This window comes from Brienomyrus brachyistius, chromosome 20, assembly GCF_023856365.1.
Source record: "Brienomyrus brachyistius isolate T26 chromosome 20, BBRACH_0.4, whole genome shotgun sequence".
NCBI lineage: Eukaryota > Metazoa > Chordata > Actinopteri > Osteoglossiformes > Mormyridae > Brienomyrus > Brienomyrus brachyistius.
The window spans coordinates 11781396-11802938 of NC_064552.1; the positions used below are offsets into that span (position 1 = coordinate 11781396).

Below are 21543 nucleotides of genomic sequence, written 5' to 3' on the forward strand. Positions count from 1 at the left end.
AATTCTGAATTTCTTTTTTTGCACATTTACTATAAATCACTTGCGTGCCCCCCCTGCCCCCACTCCATAATTACAGTTATAATTACATAGTTAAAATCAGACCCCCAAAAAAATGCATCAAGAGAATAATATACTAATCTACAAACAGAAAAACTCTGAGCTACATGATGAATACATGAATAGATTAAAAAATATAAATAGATATTTAGTTACTTAAGAGCTGACTGCCAGTAAACTGTACCAGAATAAAAGCAGTAGTGAACAACAGTGAACGCTGTTTTTTAATGTGTTAACACACCAGTTCTGCTCAGTACATTATGGATGTGTTTATAAATGACTAAGACTTGGCCATAAGTGAAGCCTTTTCATATAACCTTACAAAAACAAGGGTATAATTCAGGCTTTTATTAGTTACGTTTTATTGATTTGCATTAAATTATCTGTAGGTAATTATACCTTGATTGTCATCACTGCATTCTTGATGCTTCAAATGCCCCCGCCCCCGCGCCCCCCCCCCCCCCCCCCGCCCCGCCCCCCCCGCCATGTTCAGCACCCCATGGATTATTGGCATCCTTGACAACTCTACTGTGCTAACCAAAATACTGTATATATATATCTTAGTATTGTACAACCTATTATTTTTCAATGATTAAACAAACATATGAATTATTATTAACGACAGCATCAATAACACAACAACAATAATAATAATAATTATATGGCAGAACGGTGACACAGTGCTTAGCATCAATGCCTCGCACCTCGAGAAATGTGGTTTGAGGTTATCCCCGTGGCTCCATGTGTGTGGAAGTTGCATGGACTCCCTGTGTCGTCGTGGGGTTTCCTCCAGATTCTCCGGTGTCACCCCCCCTGTCCAAAAACATACTGAGGTTAATCAGAGTTACCAAATTGCCCATGGGTGTGCCTGTGTGAGCGAAAGGTGTGTTGCCTACCTTGTTGCCATAATTGGACAAGTGGTTACAGAAAATGAAGGTTGTGTTCTGTGCCTTTGCGATTCAGACCCACCAAACCCACCAAGACTCAGCAGGGTTTGTTTCTCCCGGGCAGATTTCCCCAGCTGCTGGATTCTCACCACTGGCTTCACCCTCTCTGGTACGTCTGTTACTCCATTCAAAGCTGTTTGCAGCAATAACTTCTTTACTTTTGATGCTGTTCTGTGAAAAGGGCTCGGGGGGGCTCCCATGGAAGGCTAGACGAGATTAATACTGAGTTGGGGTGCGAAGCAAGAGCAATTCCATTGGAGACCTTTCCATAATTAGTTTTGCTCACTTAATTTCCATGTTTTAGCCGCCCATGTCCAACTAGCTCTAGCTTAGTATAATGAGCAAAATTACAAAGCAGCAGTTAAAGTCAAATAACAGATATTAGCCATCACCGCCAGTGACGATCAGATCCGAACCATTACTGCCTGAAGGTCAGAAGGTCTCGGGATGTAATTCATTCCAGGCTATTTGAAATTCACTCATCATGAGATGTATGCATAGAAATGACCTGAATGAATCCAGAGGGTTGGATTCTCATGTCAGCGTCTTTGGAAACATCTAATGGGTGAAAACATACCGGGCAATGGGGGGGGCAGCCCTTGTCATGCTAACAGATGGTGAGGGAACACCCAGTTCACCCAGAGATGGAGGTGTCCCGCTTGGAAGGAGCGACACCTCTCACCAACATTCAGGGTCTTCGTTCAGTGCACAGTTGCCTTTGGCATTAGTGCTTATCTTTTCCAAAATCTCTTGTCATTTTCTTCTAAAAAAAAGATCAAAACTCACAGCAGGCCCATAGCCAGAGGGAGGGGGGGAAAGGGATGGGCGTTTCCCCTCAGAAGATTTCATCATTCGGGGGGGGGGGGGTCTCCCATCCATGCGTCTGAAGTAAATTTCAAGGTTGAAATGTGAGATTTTACTACATGGCTTGCAGTCTAAGTGAGGCACCATTGAGGATTATGATGTAAAAGATAAGGGCTTAACGAAGAAAAAAAAAAAAACTCACAAGGGAATGAAGACTAATACTGTCCTGTTTTGACAGGAAGTAACCAACGACGGAAGTTCCACTGCCAAGAACCACTCTCAGTTTATCTCCACAACCCCCTACAAAGACTTCTAGAATTTGCTCCCTGCTCTTTAAGGACATGGTCTATCTCTAGTGTGGATATAAGTTCCTTGTGACCTTACTGCCAGGCTAGAGAAAGGACAGCCTTATATGGGGATAGATGTTTTCTAATATTCTGTGGGAACATCACCATAGTTTGCACTGATTCTACATCAAAGGTTGGCCTGATGCTTTTGTCTTAGTCCCAAGAGTAAATGGTGTGATTCTGTTTTTCTGGCTGCCAGGGTGTTTTTACGAGCTAATGCAGAACATTACAAAGTGTCTTTTAAAGCGAACAAAAGTGTGTACTATAATTATTAAGACTTACATTAAACATTGAGCTGAAATTGTTATAGTATGAAGTCGAGAAGAGTGCATCCAAAGCCACCTGTTTGCAACTGTAGAGACGCGCGCGGGATCATTCTTCCCACGTTTGTATTTCAGTGATATCTGTGAAACAATGAATCACCTGTTACCATTTCAGTAGCGTTTTTGAGCATCATACCACTGACGGTGTGAATTTTAAACATGCTGCATTCTGGTGGGTGACATAATAGGATAACAGGACATTCTGCTAAGTGCCACATACCTCTCAGATACAGAATCCAGTCTCAGGCATCTGGGCCTTAAGTACACGTCTGTTTGCGGGAGTTTATTCCCCGCTTCCTCGCACTTTCTGAAGGCATACCATTGATGAAGGATATGACGACCCTACACGACCCCTGGCACAGCCTGGCACCTCTCTCCTGCGGGGACCCCGATTCCCTGCGCCTCTCCCCCGGATTGGTTCCACATCACCGCATCGCACTAATTGGATGAGTGCTTGTCGGAAATGGATGAATGAACCCCTGCACATAGCTGATCATCATCTCCTCACTCAGCTGAGCAGTTCAGACCGATATTAGCATGGAGAGTCGGCTTCAGTGCTGTACACAGATACGAGCTCCGCGAATTCCATTTCATATTGTTATGATTTACAAGAATCATGGGAAATTTCGCAACAAGCCTATATGTGCTTTGAGGATCTGGAAGAAACACCGTGTGCCGCCCAGTACTTACTGTAGGAGATGCTACATTTAAATTCATATCAAACTTATTTAGCAGAAGCTTTTATCCAAACCAATGTGCAAATGAGAAGGCAGGCGCAAGGGGCCAATGGCGAAATAACTGTCTTTGAAGGGTGACCTTGCAGTTGCAGGCATAAAGCCCTAATTCACTGAACACACACAGTTGGTGTATGAAGGTGACAAGACTTATGTCCGCAAGCTTGGCACAAAGTCAAGGTTGTTTAGAGCATATATCAGCCTCTGGTGTTGTATCTGCTCTCCTGCTTGGGATTTTTATAGACAGGATATCATACCGCAGCAGTGGCTAGAAAACCGTCTCGTATGGGGGGGCTAGAGGTGACATTCCTGCTATTTGCAGGTGTTGCTCCTCTAGACTCATCAGTCCGGGAACCTCTTTCATGCTTTACAGCAGTGTGAGAGGCTGGAGAGTCTGCTCTTAGTGAAGCAGTATAAATGCCTCAAGATCTCGTTCACCGGGAAGGGTAAGAGGAACATCCGAGTGACGGGTGGATCGACGGTGGTGATAGTGATGATTTACAAAGGGGGATGGTTTTTTTGCTTAATTAGAGGGATAAGAGATAACGAGATGAGTACGACCAGAAGCAGCTATGTGAAGTCACACGTCCTATCATCTGAGAAATAGCACGCAATTTTAATCAGATTTCAGAATTTCCACGCCTCACATCCAGGTGTCCTCAAATGCTGATTTTATTGGTCGGGTTGCTGTTGATAAACAGCACACAGCCCTCAATAAGGCAGCAAGCCTCTTTCAATCGGGACCTTTATATGGGCAGTGAATAACTAAAAAAACAAACTGCAGTGTTACTCTGGATTTGTGTCCAAGCTGAGTGTGAGTTTAGCTGTGGATATTTATCTGAGTCCCGATGAAAGAGGGACACCCACACCAACGGTAACGGAAGCTGGGAAAAAAAATCATGTTATTGGGCCTTTTGAAGAAATTGCTGAACTTACATTTTATTTATTTAACAGATACACCATATGAACAAAAGTATTGGGACACCGGGCCATTACACCTACAGTAAAGTTTATGACATCACATTGTAAATCCATAGGCAGCACCAATATGGAGCTGGTCCCCCTTCTGCAGCTGTAGCAGCTGCCACTCTTCTGGGACGGCTTTCCGCAAGGTTCTGGAGTGTGTCTGTGGGAATGTCTGCCCATTCATCTAGAAGAACATTTGTGAGGTCAGGCACTGATGTTGGACATGAAGGCCTGGCTCTCAGTCTCCATTCTAGTTCATCTCAAAGTTGTTTTATGGGGTTGAGGTCAGGGCTCTGTGCAGACCAGTCAAGTTCTTCCACTTTAAACTCACCAAACTATGTGTTTATGGACCTTGTTTTACGCACTGGAGCACAGTCATGCTGGAACAGAAAAGGACCTTCCTCAAGCTAAGTCGGAAGCATAGAATTGTCCAAAATGCCTTAGTATGCTGAAGCATTAAGAGTTCCCTTCATTGGAACTAAGTGGCCCAGCCCACCCCCTGAAAAACACCCCCACACCATTATCCCTCCCCCACCAAACTTTACAGTTGGCACAGTGCAGTCAGGCAGGTAACGTTCTCCTGGCATCTGCCAAACGCAGAAGCGTGATCCCTCACTCCACAGAACACGTTTCCACTGCTCCAGAGTCCAGTGGTGGCTTGTTGTACGCCACTGCATCTGACAGTTTTGTGCAGCTGCTCATCCATGAAATGAAACATCAGAATTCAATGATTAAGAGGTGTAACCCTACACTTTTGTCCATAAATGGGCAACATGGGGCAGCGTGTGGCCTGAGCAAGGCCCTTAACCCCCAGCTCCCTGGGTGCCGCTAAGGACAATTTCCCCACGGGGATTAATAAAGTATCGATTATTATTATTATATGGTTTATTTTTGGCCAAAGCAATATACATTTTTTGAGAAAGCAGGATCACCTACTTTCTGGAGAACAATTGGGGATTAAGGATCTTATCAAATACCCAAGCATCATCCTGCTGGCCCTGAGATTTGAATCAGTAACCTTTTGATCACGACCTTTTGATCTCTTGGTCCGTCTTCATTCGAAGGCATTCCGGGGACTCTGGATAATTACACTGGAGATATTTAAGCTACTCGGCTAGCGATGAGCAAGGCTCATGCAATGTCAAGCTGAGATACGACTGGCCGCCGGCTCAGCCTCGCCGCCAAGCCATTGAGCGGCTCCCACTGACACAGCGAACGCAAGCGCGGTGATTGTCCCTGCTAAGCCTCAGCTTCCCAGATGGGAAATCCAGAGGTGATACTGGGCAGGACAGCATAATGCAAGACTCTTCAGATCGCATCCTAAAACGTGCGGAGAAGCCTCTTCTGTTCCGGAGTTACACAGCTTAAGATCGAACTGATGGGTTTCTCTAAAAAAAGCTTTATATGCTCTTTCAAGAAAAGAGGACAAATCCATGGCATTAGGGTTGAGTTACTGATTGTCTGTCTGTAACCGTTCCCCTGCCAATGTATTAACGTTACCATTTAACCCGGGACAATTGAAATTTTCGGTAATCGTGGCTAAAGCGCAGCATTAGTGATTTAGCTTGAGGATCTGATGCTCCAACACCGTATTAGTTGGCAATTACCTTATTCTCGGTTTCCAATATTTTGAGTATTACTCCTCATTAAAATAAATGAATCCAGGATTGATCCCTTTGCATTTCTTCAATCTGTGACAGTCACCATGACAATAATCCTGTGCGCTTCAATACTGAAGATCTAGTACATTTGAGGTAACCGTGAGTTTATATAGGGTGATATTTTTGTCTGTTCTTTGGGGGGGGGGGCTTACACATTCAGGGCAATGGGTTCGAATCTCACCTCTGCTCTTTTTGTGTGTCCAAAGACATGTGGTTTGGCTAAACGGTGTCTGTGATGGACAGACAACCCATGCTGAGTGGGACCCTGCCTCGTGCTCTACGCTGCCGGGGATAGGCTCCCGGACTGTGGCCGTGATCAAGATAAGAAATCAAAATATGGATGGATGGATGTTATTTAATGTACTTATTGTCTTGATTTATTTGGCGTTACGGTCTGCAGGAAATACACGGCAAAAAAATTGATTTTGCTATGTACACATGAAAAAGAAAAGCTTGAGTTTTTAAGCTTGTTTTGACTTAGTGCACGTTTCCCACGTGCGACCGGAGACCTCCATCTGAAAGCTGAAAACAACCTCGCGTGAATGCATCATTCTTCCCAAGCATTTTTACCCTAAAAGGACACGTCAGCTTGCTGGCAAGCGCCCGGCAGCGTTTGCCACAGAAACCATCCCCGGGCTCCAGCAGTGCGGAGTGGCCGAATGCGGCTTCAACAGGTGACAGGACGTCTCTCATTTTCCCTGCCACTTCAGGGCTGGGAAGCGAAATTTGATGTAGCGATCTCTGACCTCTCAGTCGGCAAGATCTAAGGTGTCCTTTAACAAAGACGGCACCATAGCCCACAGGTGGGCGAAGCCAATGTTTTTTTTCTTCAAAATCTCATCATTTCCCATTTTAGAACTGGACAGGCTTAATGAAAATGAGCTAATTTGCGAGTTTCGAACAGAAATTGTGGTCGTTGTTGACTTCCTTGTTTGGGGAGGTGAGGAATTCTTGATTGAATGGGGGGGGGGGGGGGGGCATGATGAGAGCAGGCTACAGCACGTCCAGTCACTGCTCCAGGTGGTCGTCCGCAGGCAGAGGCGGGCCGTTCCAAACAAAAACAGCTGAGGTCTTGTTTGAAAACGGATTAACGCGTCAGACCACCCGCATCCTTGTTTAGAAAGTAACGAAGACGGCCAAAGTTAGCAATGCTCCCTGTCTTCTAAAATCTCACAACTCGAGAACTTCCCCCAAATCCCAGCAAGTGATGGGATTACGGAATCGAGAAACACTTACTGTGAGCAAGTGTCTCAAGACGGTTGGGAGAAAATGGAGAAGAGGGAAATGATGGTTTGGATCTGAAAAGCGCTCGGCCTTACTGTCGGGCTGCCATAGGGCCTTCGCCTGTTTCAAAATGAGGGCAGGCTTTCACACCGTGGTTTCCATGGAAATAGACTGTGCAATATGCGATAATGACCAGGCAAGTCCAAAATAATCTAATTAGTGTAACATGCTTTTTAGGTGACGCCATTATTGTCTGATAAAAAGGTCACGATAATACATCAAGAAAAAGAAAGATTATTAAATTAGTTGATAATTAGCCTTTTATTCTCCTTTTTTTCTACAGTGCTGGTGTAGATTTTGCTGTGTTGATCTGTCTAAAATTATGTTTTATTTAACTGCTTCAAAAAGCATGGTTTAATTCCCTCATTATTGAAAAATAGGCCCCTTTTACTGATCAAAGTTTATTGACTGAAAGTATGTTCCCTGCCATGTTGTTTTGTTTTGTTCTATGATTGTGTAACTGCGAAATTATTACCAGTGAAAACAACACGCTAAGCAAAGGACATCCAACTGAAAACACGTTTAATCACTCTGCCAGAATTACTGGAAAATGTAACTGGAAAGGACTGAGATATCAGTACTCCGGCACTGACAAAACCCTGAAGAGAATTATCAGACATTAATTATCCTGTTTCCTGTCAAGATGCTTCTGCGCTTCAACTTCAGACAAACATATTAAACACTGCATTAGTGACACAGTTTTCCCCAGTCCGCCTTCAACATAATCCTTAATCTGCGTTTTAATTAATTTTTTTTCAGCTGTTTTGCAAAGCAGTTCACCCGCAGCTAGAAAATTACTGACTTCATTTGGGGTGACTACAGTGTTGGACAGTGCAGTTACCTCAGCACTGACCCAGGAAACTGCCCACCGGTTATAGGCATTAACCACTCAACCATTTGCTGAATGAAATCTGCATTAAGAAATCTGACAAATTCTCACCAAATTTTATCCATCTTTGACTGCACACCTGTAAGGTATAAAATTAAAGTGATGTGTCATCACCACAGACCTTTAAAGGTAGTGTTTTGTCTATTTTATATCTTATTACAGCCTCTCCCTGTGTTTTGTTCTGACACACCTATCGTAAGGCGAAAGTATCATAAGGCGAGAATGCATTTTAATACAGTACCTAACCGAACAAAATCATAGCCTAGTCTAGCCCACCTTAAACATGTTTAGAATACTTACATTGGCCTACTGTTAGGCAAAATCATGAACACAAAGCCTGTTTTAGAATCAGAGCTGGGTAATTCAGGTCCAGAGAGTAAAAGTCCAGACTGGGATATTGTTTCAACCAACCAGTTGACTACTCGGTGTTACATCACAAATGCGGATTGGATTGTGATTTGCTACCACACCTGCCTTGCTTTGCGATTAGAATTTTTAAACTTAAGTAAAATAAATTCAGTTATTAGATTAATCATTTCTGACCTCGATAAGTGTTCACAATGTCAGCTGGTTAATTTAAAGCTGTTGGAACAGAAAAAGTGCATCGCTATATTAATAAGGGGCATATTTGCCTTCTCCACGCGTCCCTGTCCAGGAGAAGTGCTTAGAAAATAGGTAGACAGGTATTTGCTTTTAAAATTGCGATTCCATATTTTAAGAATCACATAGAATCACAGAATAATTAGCAGAAAGTCTACACTCCGATTTCACACACAGTCTTTTACTTGGTCACATTGTTGTGACCTTGGAAGGAGGATCAAAGGAATGCTTTGGTGAAAAGACGGAGATAAAATATAAATGTGGCTGCAGACCCACGTGGAACATAGGAGCTGAATTCTGGGACGGGAATTGGTGTCACATCATAGTTAAGCTTCGACCACGTTAAACGCTAACCCAGATAAAACAAAAAAAAAATTAAATGACAACATATAATGGCTTTTAATTTATAGGTCTGGTTGTGCTAAAGGTCCACACAGATTGAAATGCCAGGTACAATGAAATAGGAGAACAGCGATGGGCTAACACACCGTTTTGACGAAACAGGAAGTGACAATAAGCATTGGACTGGCACAATACAATTTGTTCTGGTGTGGAAATCCATCAGCGGATCTCTATCAGTTTGAGGGCTTTAGTACCGCAGTTTCATTCCGAGCATATTCCAGCGTCACATTTGTGAATCAATCAAACTATCCGCTGTTACCAGATTGAGGGTGTGTTATAAAATTACTACAAAGTAATCTTGCAGCTGAAAGAGCCGCCGGCTAATTCTACTTTGCTCCAAAACATTCTCGCCGCTGTAATTCTGTTCCTCAGACACCCACTTATTTGATACCAGACGTTTTTGCATGTAAAGTTGCTGATATTTAATTTAATGTTGCATTTTGAGGACGGTAACCGGGAACTGCGGTACAACTTTCCAAAAACTTTGCGGAAATAGCCAGCCTCACATCGGAATTTCAGTGAATCAAGTATGTCAGATGGAAGAATGTTTGCTAGATGCTTGAGGTTAAAATACTAAAATGAAGTCCATCTGCCTACCCACCCAAACACTATGAGCCATTTAGAGCAATTCATTGTTGCATGTTTTTGACCTACAGGAAGAAAATGCATTACCCCACAAAACCGGAGCAAAACATACAAACTCTATATACACAGATGACATTAATGACCAATTAATTAAAATATGAACATTAAAAAGTTTCAGCACCAAAAAGACCATGTGATCACCTTTGGGTGGTGGAAGGATTTTCCCTTTTCCAGTGATCCACAGCTGGCTGTTTCTTGACGCTGGAGTTTTTGGTAGATTCTCCCTTAGCAAACAGTTCTGCGGGGGAAGGCCGGACCAATTAAGATCCATCTTGTGAAAGGAACCACAAAAAACGAAAGTATCTAGCACAGAATAAGGTTCCTGGGACCCACCTCTGGAGCCAGTCCTATGGGTTGTGTCCTCAGTGAGTACCTGGAGGCCAGGCCACCCACAGAACCTGGTAGGGTTTAACCTGAAAGGTCATATGGAGGTCATATGGAGCCACCTTATGTCCTCGCCTCCCTCAAGGTGAAGCACAGAGTTCAGGCATGGCGCTGTTTTGGTGACAAGCTTGACTAGAAAGGACCCAAACAGATCAGATCTTGCACATTGGCTCCAGGAACATGGAATGTTACTCATCTGCCTGGGAAGAACCCTGAGCTAGTATGAGGAATAGCAAGGTGTGGGTTACATAGGGTTAGGGTTAGGGTTATCGTCACATAGGCGAGTGTGGGGAGACTCACAAGTCTGTGCAGCTGATGATTTTACTGATGAATAAAAGATGCTAAAATGGTCGGAGGTCTCCATGTCGCAGAGAGTGCCTGCATCTTGGGATTGAGAGGAATCAGCTGAAGTGGTTAGGGAATCTGATAAGTATGTCACCTGGTTGGTGCACCGGGAGCTGTTTTGGGGACGTTCCGCTGGAGGGAGGCCTGAGGGCAGACCTTGCACACCGTGGAAGGATTAAATCTCTCAGATGGCTTTGAGACATTTGGGGAGCCCCCAGAGCGAGCCTTGGAAAGAGAGCACTGGTCTGGCCTGCTTGGCACGCTGCCACTGTGACCCTCACTGGGAGAAATGGTATAAAGACATTTGCAGTGTTGCTTGGAGCACATATCTACAGGATAGCCAGTGAAGCCAAAGAGAAGGTCGGTGAGAGGATTAGTTAGGCAAGGTGCTCCCGGAAAATACAGAAGATGATGAAAAGCAAAATAAATGGTGGGATGTTTTTATAGATGTGCATGGAAGGATTAAAAAAAGAAATTTACTAAGCTGCCTGGGTTTTAACACAGAAGTCAGTCTTCAGGTGAATTCTCACCACGTTCTTCTCAAAGCAGCTGTCTCCAGAAGAGCCTGCGGGATTGTCTGTGTCCGTTTCATCTCATCACACCAAAGCAGAGCATTCTCCCCAGGCTGCACCACCAGCTGAATTCCACTTCTGAAATGAACACAGAACGGTGAGATATCTGGGCTTCCGCCGCTGAAATGCGGTGAGAGCGTTTACGTTTATTTAACAGACGCTTTTATCAAAAACAACATAAATTTTTTTTTGTTGAGAAGGCAGGGTCAGCCTGTCTCTAAAGCAAATAAGAATTAAGGGCGTCACTGAAGATCAGGATGTTGGGGGAAACGTTCTAATTGGTGACTAAGTCTGTTTTTTTTGTTCTTCATTTCCTACATTTAACCGATGCTCCCCAGGTTACGAAGGGGGGTTACGTTGCGATAAAACTAAATCTTGAGGCGAATATGCATTTTAATACTGCACACCTAACCTAGCAAACACCATAGTCTAGCCTAGCCTGCCTTAAACATGCTTAGAACACTTACATTAGCCTACTGTTGGACAAAATTGTTAACACAAAGTCTTTTTTATACTAAAGACTTGAATATCTCACGTGATTTATTGAATAATGTGCTGGAAGTGAACGACATTTGCCCATTGAAAAGCTGAAATATCACAGCACAGACCATCGTAACCCGGGGAACGTCTGTTTACAGATGCATGTTTCATCAATGGGATCTATGTTCTAGCACCTGTTGGTTTCAAGGACAGTTTAACTAAATACACAAGGTGATGGGAGACTTAAAGGATTAAAGCTGTAGATATTCATGCAGATATAAACACCAGCACTAGCTGTTCTACACAGAGCGGCTGCTCTATATGCGACATGCAGGAGCTGCAGGAGCTGCAGGAGCCGGCTGCCACCCAGCACACTGCAAACTTCTCCTTTTCTTCACAAGTGAGCCTACCCAGCTTTCGCAAAGATGTCTAATTTTATCATCGCATGCAAAGCATCATATTCATTATTATCTTTTATTTTTTTTTAAAGGTGTGGATTTACTTAACCTGTTGGGGGTGGGGGGGCGATGTTTGGCTCCTTTGGTGATGTTTGACTCTTTGGGTGAATCTCAATGCCCAGCAGAGGTGGGATTTCAGGTCCAGAGAGTAAAAATCCAGACCAAGATTTTGTTTCAACCAACCAGTTGAGTATAAAGAGTCACAGTCACAGATACTCAAAATAGCCACCCTTTGCTCTGATTACTGCTTTGCACACTTGCTAAACACCTCTGGGAACTCCTTCAAGACTGTTGGAAAACCATTTCAGGTGACTATCTCTTGAAGCTCATTGAGAGAATGCCAAGAGTGTGCAAAGCAGTAATCAGAGCAAAGGGTGGCTATTTTGAAGAAACTAGAATATAAAACATGTTTTCAGTTATGTCACCTTTTTTTGTTAAGTACATAACTCCACATGTGTTCATTCATAGTTTTGATGCCTTCAGTGAGAATCTACCAATGTAAACGGTCATGAAAATAAAGACAACACATTGAATGAGAAGGTGTGTCCAAACTTTTGGCCTGTACTGTATCTGACAGGAACGACGGGAATGTTACTCCGATTAAGGTGTAACCACAGCGACAGCACGCAATGAATCATGGGATTGTTCTCATTTGACAATGATGCACCCGATGCATCCGTGTTATTTGGGGGCAGAGCAAGACCAACATCGGGGATTTTTACTGTCCTCTGATCTTGTGAGCTTAGTTTGGAACTGGTCTTCGGGAATGGAAGACGACGTAAAGCGGGTACAGGAGAACATAAGTACGGTGAAGTATGCATACTGAGCCACAGCCTTTACCTATGACCGGAAGCTTGCTAGTTCGAATCTCGGTGCTAGCAGGCTAATGCTGCCATTGGGTCCTTGAGCAAAACCCTTCACCCCTGATAGCTCCAGGGACACGCCACACCAGCTCAACCTGCACTCTGATCCTAAGCATCGCTCTCATGTTCATGTGTGCATCTCAACGCAGAGCATGATTCCGATGTGCCTTCGCAAATGGCAAATGCATCATCATTTACCAGTAAACTTGCCCACTGAATTTATTGCAGTTGTATCGGACGGCTAATTGCCGTAAAGCAATGCAGGGCTTTAAGGTAATATATAGGGCTACACAACCAAAAGGTGGAGTTTTTAATCAAAGATTATTAACAAACTCCCTCTGGCGATTCATACCATATGCCGATGAAGGCTGTATACAGATATAAATAAATCAAAATCCCTTCTTTTGCACAACATGCAGCTGGACAGAGTAAGACGGAGGTCTTCTCCTTATGCTGCGACACAGAGCTGGATAGATGAGTGACGGAGTAGAGTGTGCAGACCCTCTGATGTCATGTGGTGTCGCCTGTCATTCTGGGGACAAACAAATACCGGGGAGCCTTCATGTGGTGATATCGAATTATAACCAGCAGGCCGCTGGCTGCAGGGACTCTGTAAACAAAGCCTATTTAAAACCAAGCACTTACGGCTTCATTATGTGCTCCCCGGCTCGCACCGGGCAGCCTGCGCGGGAAACAGGATCCAAAACACAGGCGCGTTCGGGCAGGTAGAAGGGCGTCCTGATGTCGGGTCCTCCGGAGGCCCGGAACGGAGTGGCGAGGAGCCGGAAGGACATAGTGACATCGCAAGTCTCACGCCTGGCCAAAGAATAGAAGGCTAGAAATAGAAAATGAGGACCGTAAAAATAGTACGAACAGACTCTCCATGCGTTGATCCATCAAAGCTTGTTGTATTAATGGCCAACCAGCTCACAGACAGTATACAGACCCCCTGAATGAGGAGCATATAGTGTCTACTGTATTTCAACCAGGTTTTTTCAAGTCTTTCTTGTAACTCCAGTACTTGCGTTCTGACTTTCAGTTGACTGCCACTTGTGTGCTTCCTGCTAGTTATCTTGTAATATTGGGGTTTAATGAAGGTGATAAACTTAGCAAACACTGGCAGCCGGAAAAAAAAAAAAAATCGTCTTTGGATGTAATATAAAAGTCTGGTGTGATGTTAGAAACTGGCTTGCGCTTTTTATTGTCAAGCAGCGACGACAGAATACTTTGCGTTGATGTGCCTCCGCGCCGGTAGCCAGGTTGCAGTCGATAGCAACGATTAACCAGCCGTGTGCCAGCCCTTTCAATAATAATGAAAATACATCGCCGCATGCACGCTTTGTGGCTCGCATTATAAGAATCGCCCACAAAAATCCATCTTACTGATCTGCCAGCATAGCAAACCGCGCCGACGAGGGCACCTGCATCCTCTGTTATCGCCGAATCAGCATTTTATGACCATATTTGTACAATACGATAGCCTAAATCATTTCAACTTTGCAATTCACGAATGTGATTGCTTAAACTATACACAATACAGATAATTCTTAATGAGAAATGTGCTTATTATAAAAAGTTTCATTTCCGTGTCCGATAAATATCACAAGTGATGTTTTTGCCTTCTCTCTAATAGTTTTATATAGATATAAAAATCATCCCAGATAGCACCACGCGTGTTGGGGATTCTCCATCACACTTTGCTAACCCGCCTTTCAGTGACCATCTAGTTCCTGTACTAGATCTATAATCATCTGCTGCCCTGACTAGTGATAATACAGTCCTAATCACACGAGTGTCACAGAAGCATAAATTTTCATTGGCTGTATAGTGGCAGAGACAGCAATTCTATAATTAAACCCCTGCTGGCAAATGAACATATATTGATCTACCATAGGATCGGGTCAAGTTAGACAGCAGATGATTACAGTCTTCTGGGCTCTTTTCTAAGCCAAAAATAATAGCAAAGCCATTTCTCTTTCCAGTTCACTTTTTATCTTGTGCCTCATCCATTTCACTCATTCTCATCCTTAACTACTCTGCTAATTGGCAATTAATATACTGTCAATCAGGCCGACAGCGGGGGGGGGCTTGATTTTCCCCTCCCATTTAAGGCCTGTCTGCTGTTCTGCAGTTTTAACATTTGTGGGTAATTATTTATGTCAGAGCTTGTGTGACAGGCAGTCGCTCAGATTTGATATCATAGTTATTATTTATTGGTAGAAACAGCTACCAGTCAAAAGTGTCCGCATACCACAGGTTTTTACCAGCCTTCCATTTATTTCATAAACTGCAGATTTTTTTATTCTTGTTAAGCACTGGAAAGTTGAGTGAGCAACTATAAATGAAAATATAAGTCAAATAAAACAAGTTTCCTTTATAACATGGATAGAGTATGTAACAATGCATGTCTGACGTCCTGTTAACCGGTTGTGTGGTGATGGCGGAGTCAGATTCTAGGCTCTCCTTTAAACTTTAAATGCACTAGTCAACTGTTTCATCCCATCTTCAGATTTAATGTTCCTTGTAGGAAAAAATGGCCCAAATTTTCTCTGCTGTTATAACTGCCAGAGGAGGTTACTTAGATGAATCAAAGATATGACATTCTCTTGCTAATAAAGGTACTGAAATGGTGAACATACTGTAAATTTATTTGTTAGCAAAGAATATTGAGTGTATTTTTAGTGGATGTTAAGCGAATAACATGCAAATGTAGAAAATCTCAGTGTGTGCATTAACGTTTGACAGGTAGTGCACGTCCCGCCTGAAGCGTTCTGCAAGCCGGGTTCCTGAGCTATTTGACTAAAAAGCTTCGTCAAGGTGGGAATTCCAGCACCTTTGTTCTCAGCCAATCAGATTCCCTTCTGTTGTGGGCGATCTGGGAACTCGCCTTCTATTGGCTATTTTTTTTGTTTCAGGGTTAAAACAGCCAATACATCACTCAGCACTTAAACAGCTCGGACCGCATCGAAGTCAAGAGCGAAGTTGCCTTTCAAGGAGCTTATTAATGCTGCATTATATTCAGAGGTTCTATTCAGAGCGACATTCCTATGAAAAGCAGTGTGCTTGTCCACAGCAGCAGAGTAACCCCTGGATGGTAATACTATAGTTAATGCTGCTAGAAAATTAACATGTATTGAAGCATCACAGGCCTGGTTCAATGCTCCACATTCCACGCGACAACAGAACTGGCCGTCCCATGACAATAGCATTAATAATACTTCTCCCCTCCACACTGAGGTTGGCACAAAATCTATAATTAAAGATTTTTTATTAAAAGAATGCAGCTGCAGCTTCCCCTGGGACTACAATAAAGTTCATAATTATTCCGAGCTTGTATGCTAAGCAATTTGCAGCATTTTATAATTTCACATTTTCTCATTCATACTGCAGGATGTTGACTGGTGCAATTTAGATACCGAGTTTGCAAAGCGGCCACCTAGAATTTAGAGGGAATCTTCTGGAAATGAAGTGACTGTCTGCCTCGCCACTGATAACTACATCTCCAGACCCTGTGTCCTTCAAGTTCTCATACCCCAAACCAAAAAAAAAAAAGAAGGAAAATAACGTTTTGTCTTCACTGGTGGAGAAAAAATGCTCATTCGGTTATTTAAACCTAAGAGGAGTTTCTTCAAAGGGCATTAATCTGTCACCTGACAGCACCTCACTTCTCGATGGTTCCTCTTGGAGAAAAGGTACGGGATTATCCTGCTTGCTGTTCCACTCAACAGTCTGCTGTATGTTGTACCTTGCAATGAAGTGGCACTCTTATGATGTAGAAATAGCCATTCCACCACTGTGGCATTATTTAAAATGATGAAAGGACAGCCATCAAATCAGAGCTAATTCTTAGCAGGTCTGTATGTGACAGTCAATCCTAGAAATGGATTGGTGTGGTTTATTCTGGTGGAAGGTCATCTAAGAAATATGACACACACACACACACACACACACACACACACACAGACTGTTCCGGACTTACAGCTAAGTTCCGTTTTGAACTATCGTACAGCACTAGGTAACATAATACTGCCAGGCACATGGCTAAAATGAAATTAATTTTTATAAACATTTACTTTATTTTTTAAAAAAAAAGTCTTTGGTTGTATCTGCGAATCATCATTGCGTAGGTTGCAAGTCAAGGGCAATTGGTGACGGAAAAACCTCATGAAAAATGATTTTTCATTTCACATAACTAAACGACAATCACAATTGCAGCTACAATTCATATCACAGATTCATGTTATGCTGAACGCCAGATCATCAATACCTAAACATACGAGTTTTCGAAGCAAAATGAGGCAACAAAGCCAAACGCAAAAGGCCCAAAGAGTCTGTTCCTGAACTGCAAAATTATTCAATGTGTCACGGGGTCTGAAAACTCATGAGCGTTTTGTCAAACGGGCACAAATTGAATCGGCAAAGAGGAACAGCGGTCACACTCACACCGACAGCGATAGACAGACACTTAATAGCACAGCTGTTAAACAGCAGAAAAGAACAATTCAACAATTATCGCAGATACAAATCTGTACCTCTGTGACCCATCTGAGCACAAATTGTACGTCGCGAGTTTCACAAAGCCGGAATTTATGCAGGAATGGCATTTGGGAACTGCTCATTTCAAAAGGCCAGTGTGCAAAGGCACATAACCAGGTGGAAGGATCGCACAGCCTGGACAATGGCCCGGTGAGTCATCTTACGGCCTGTTTTTCTACATGCAGATTGGTTTATGTTTGGAGAAAACCGAGTGATGTGGAGGTTCCGAAATGGTATGGACAGGAACCATCAGGTCTGACGATTGCTCTATATGAACAGATAACAACCAAGGAATAGGAGACCATTTTATAGGACCAGCTGCACTCTATGGTGGAAACGTTATTCCGTCGTGCTGTTCCCTTGTTCCAAGATGATAATGTCCCCTTGCACACCGTGAAACACATTAAAGAGAGGCTTCATAAACACCAGGCTGAAACACCTAGCACAACCTCGTTGAACTGCAAAAAGCAAAGCATGATTCTACCAACGTTAGCTCTCAATAGCTGAAGGCTTCTTATAAAGGAATGTTCCAGTATCCCAATGCAAACTGTCCAGGATTTGTATGACAGCCTTCCAAGAGGAATTGTTTCTAAAAAGCTGTTCTGAAAGAGTAGCTCTATTCCCTATTGGAACATTACATGTCTGTTTGGTGTTTCTGAAATGCAGGCTATTTGGACACAAGAATGATGTCATTGTAATGCCAGTCTTTTGTCTTTGTGTTATGATTTTCATCATCGAAGGTAATTGTAACAGGCTAACAAGATTATCTAGTCTTCATGTACAGATTGCCGGCAGTTTCTGCTATTTGTAAACAGTATATTTTTGTTGTCTTTTGTACTTTGAAAATCGCATATTTAAATAAAATAGGATTGGTAGCACGCCAGTTTTGGGTAGTATTTTGAGTCTACTCACAATACGATTTGCTAAAAAAAATTAAGTATGGTTAAATTGATATTTTGTATGTTTGCAATGTCTTGGTTTTATCAAAGGGGTCTTGAAGATTATACATCCTGAAATATTTTATAGCAATGGAATACATCACAAGAGAGAATGTGCAGGTGACCATATCATATTAATCTGCCTGATTAATAATCTCAGTGTGGCTTCGTTATGGTACTCATGCTGCTGTCTTTTATTGTCACTTTTCTGTCCCACACTTGCTTATACACTCTACTGGTCTCCTGCCCCCTTCTGGAGTGAACCAATAGGAGGTCTGGATACAAAGGAGCCCCTTGCCTGTGCTCCTGCCTGTATCTACCTGTGTTCCTGCCTGTGTGCCGACATGTACCGGCATGTGTTCCTGCTTGTATTCCTACATGTACCTGCTTGGTTCCTGCCTGTGTGCCGACATGTACCGGCATGTGTTCCTGCTTGTATTCCTACATGTACCTGCTTGGTTCCTGCCTGTGTGCCGACATGTACCGGCATGTGTTTCTGCTTGTATTCCTACATGTACCTGCTTGGTTCCTGCCTGTGTGCCGACATGTACCGGCATGTGTTCCTGCTTGTATTCCTACATGTACCTGCTTGGTTCCTGCCTGTGTGCCGACATGTACCGGCATGTGTTCCTGCTTGTATTCCTACATGTACCTGCTTGGTTCCTGCCTGTGTGCCGACATGTACCGGCATGTGTTCCTGCTTGTATTCCTACATGTACCTGCTTGGTTCCTGCCTGTGTGCCGACATGTACCGGCATGTGTTCCTGCTTGTATTCCTACATGTACCTGCTTGGTTCCTGCCTGTGTGCCGACATGTACCGGCATGTGTTCCTGCCTGTATTCCTACATGTACCTGCTTGGTTCTTGTCTGTGTGACGACATGTACCGGCATGTGTTCCTGCCTGTATTCCTACATGTACCTGCTTGGTTCTTGTCTGTGTTCCCACCTTTACCTCTTTGTGTTCTTGCCTGTACTGCCCCACCTGCTTCCTTTCTGCTAATGCCACCACACCTACCCATCCGCCAACATCACAGCTGCAGCAAGAGAAACCAAACCAACACTTAATAATTATAGAACTGGCCCCTACACAGAGACACCAGCAAAAGGCTGATCAGCAGCTGTATTCAAGCGCCTGTCATTTACACTTCAATGCATTTGCATAATATTCTTTCACAGATGATTCATAAAAAGGAAACTCTGAAGATGCACAACCCACAACAGCTTAAGGCAAGAGCTGAAGCGACAGACGGCAGCTGGGAAAGCAGGGGATTGACAATGAAAACAGTCCTGAAGCCAGGAACCGGAAAAAGAGATCTCAGGTACAACAGGAAGTGAGCTCACATGGAAGTCTGGCTAGAGGACGATGGCAGGAGAGGTGTCCCGGATACAGATTTCCAGGTGACGTTCTTTTGACGTCTTGCTTATGTCGGTTTATTACCCGTAACGAATCTACGAGGGGCCTCTGAATGGGTTTGCTATTGCACACTACAGCATCATCCTGCGAATTACGCAGGACCCTTTGCTGCCGCAAGATCTTACGCAGTTTGTTGTATTTGTGTTACATACTCCAGCGACCAACTCAAAATGCCCCGGGCGTGCAGTCTAGTCCATTTGCAAAAAAAAAAAAGATACGATCATTCACTGGGGTCTCTGCCTGCTGAACGTGGAAAAATAAACCAAACAAACAATAGGATTCTGTGGGATGATGGAGAAGCATAAGCAGAGATAGACAAGAATAATTTACATTTTCTGAGTGCAGGGATCCTTGAATGTTCATGAATTAGGGAGAGGGCAGCCTGGTACTCATCCACTCAACACAGAGGGTAGGTTTGTGGAGTGTGTGTGAATTATTCAAGCTTAGCTCACTTAAATCATTTACATCGGGCAAGGGAGAGCAGTTCAAATACTTATATAAAATCGCCCCATAAGATCAATACCTGGATCAGCATTTTTCTCCTTGTTTAGATGTTTTTTTTCCTCCAGTGTTGTGCTAATGAGATTTTGACACGACTCATAATTATTCAATAGAGAGTTGCACATAATTGCTAAAATATATAAAAGTCATAAATATTCTGCACCTTTCAGGGAAATGGAAAGAGTAGTTAATTCATTACCACCACTCAATGCGGGGATCCATTGAAATGGCATCAATCACGCAGAGAGAAGCCCTGCTTGTTTTGTCCCACTTTCTCTGAAAATCAGACTGATCGGTTCATTCGAGTCATATTTGTCGCTTTGCATGCCTGTGTATGTAGGACTGTGTTTATGTTGCCAGCTAAGAATCCCTTTGTTCCCTGTGAGGAATGCTACCTGAATTTAAAAACACCCGTCTTCATCCGGCTCCGGCTATATGTGACCCCAGCAGGTTACGAAATTTTCAAAATTAGCACAATGGAAGTAATTCTTTTAGAGCTTGGTTTCCACAATGCAGTATTCAGGAAAAACAGGCAGACCACTCAGCATGTAAACACTGAAGCAGGTGGGTAAATAAACTAGAGAATTAGGTAAACATGTCGTTCACAGGAAGGGCAAACATTTCCCCGTCCAAAGGCAATGATATGCATATTTATTAATTCATGAGTATAGATACTATCAAGGAATGAGGAAGTAGATATGGACACTAATAGCAAAAAATGAACAGTGTGTGATATACTGTAGAGTAGCAGTCAACAGTGTGGACACGCCAAGCCTCCGACGAAGGAGAGTGATAGAGTTGCATCACATGACCTGGCCACCGAGGGCTAAACACAGCAGAAATGGTTTTTGGAGGAGTGACGGAAAAGCGGGCAGTGAGTGTTTAGCATATGTGGGATCTCCTTCAGGACAGCTGGGAAAGCATCCCAGGAGGCACCTCAAGAAATGGGCATAGAGGAGACCGTAGGTTGAGCTAGTGCCTGTAGCAATTGGGGTTAAGGGCCTTGCTGAAGGGCCCAATGGTGGGATCACCCACGGGATTTGAACCAGCAACCTTCTGAGTCTCAACTCACAGAGCTGCCCCCCCCCCACCAAAAAAATGGTTTAATACTTTGTTGGTCATAATTCCTTAAATATTATTTTATAGTCTTGATGTCTATATAATTATTCTAAAATGGAGTGAATAGTACATATAAACCTTTCCATAAGTAGGTGTGTCCATACTGTTGACTGGTACTGTAAGCACCCTGTTTATTATTGTCACGTTAATGCATCGCATTTAACATGGAAACTTGTAGTGCTCCTATATTACATAATATACGTGTGTCATTGCACTGGTCATTAGCAAACTTCAAATGACTTGGAACTTGAAATATATTACGACTGGAGCTTC

At 43.3% G+C, this 21543-nt stretch overlaps 1 protein-coding gene across 1 annotated transcript in view; it reads right to left on the reverse strand.

The window, feature by feature from the left end:
• Positions 1-537: 537 nt before the first annotated feature.
• The window catches only part of LOC125715928 (uncharacterized), a 38665-nt gene continuing 17659 nt past the window's right edge, over positions 538-21543 (reverse strand). The window contains exons 2-7 of the mRNA XM_048988011.1: positions 13407-13596; positions 10919-11038; positions 10483-10668; positions 9993-10072; positions 9801-9897; positions 538-870 (exon numbers count right to left, since the gene is read on the reverse strand). Of these exons, the coding sequence (XP_048843968.1) occupies positions 783-870; positions 9801-9897; positions 9993-10072; positions 10483-10668; positions 10919-11038; positions 13407-13555 (720 nt within the window). The 5' untranslated portion in view covers positions 13556-13596 and the 3' untranslated portion in view covers positions 538-782. The remainder of the gene's footprint in view (positions 871-9800; positions 9898-9992; positions 10073-10482; positions 10669-10918; positions 11039-13406; positions 13597-21543) is intronic.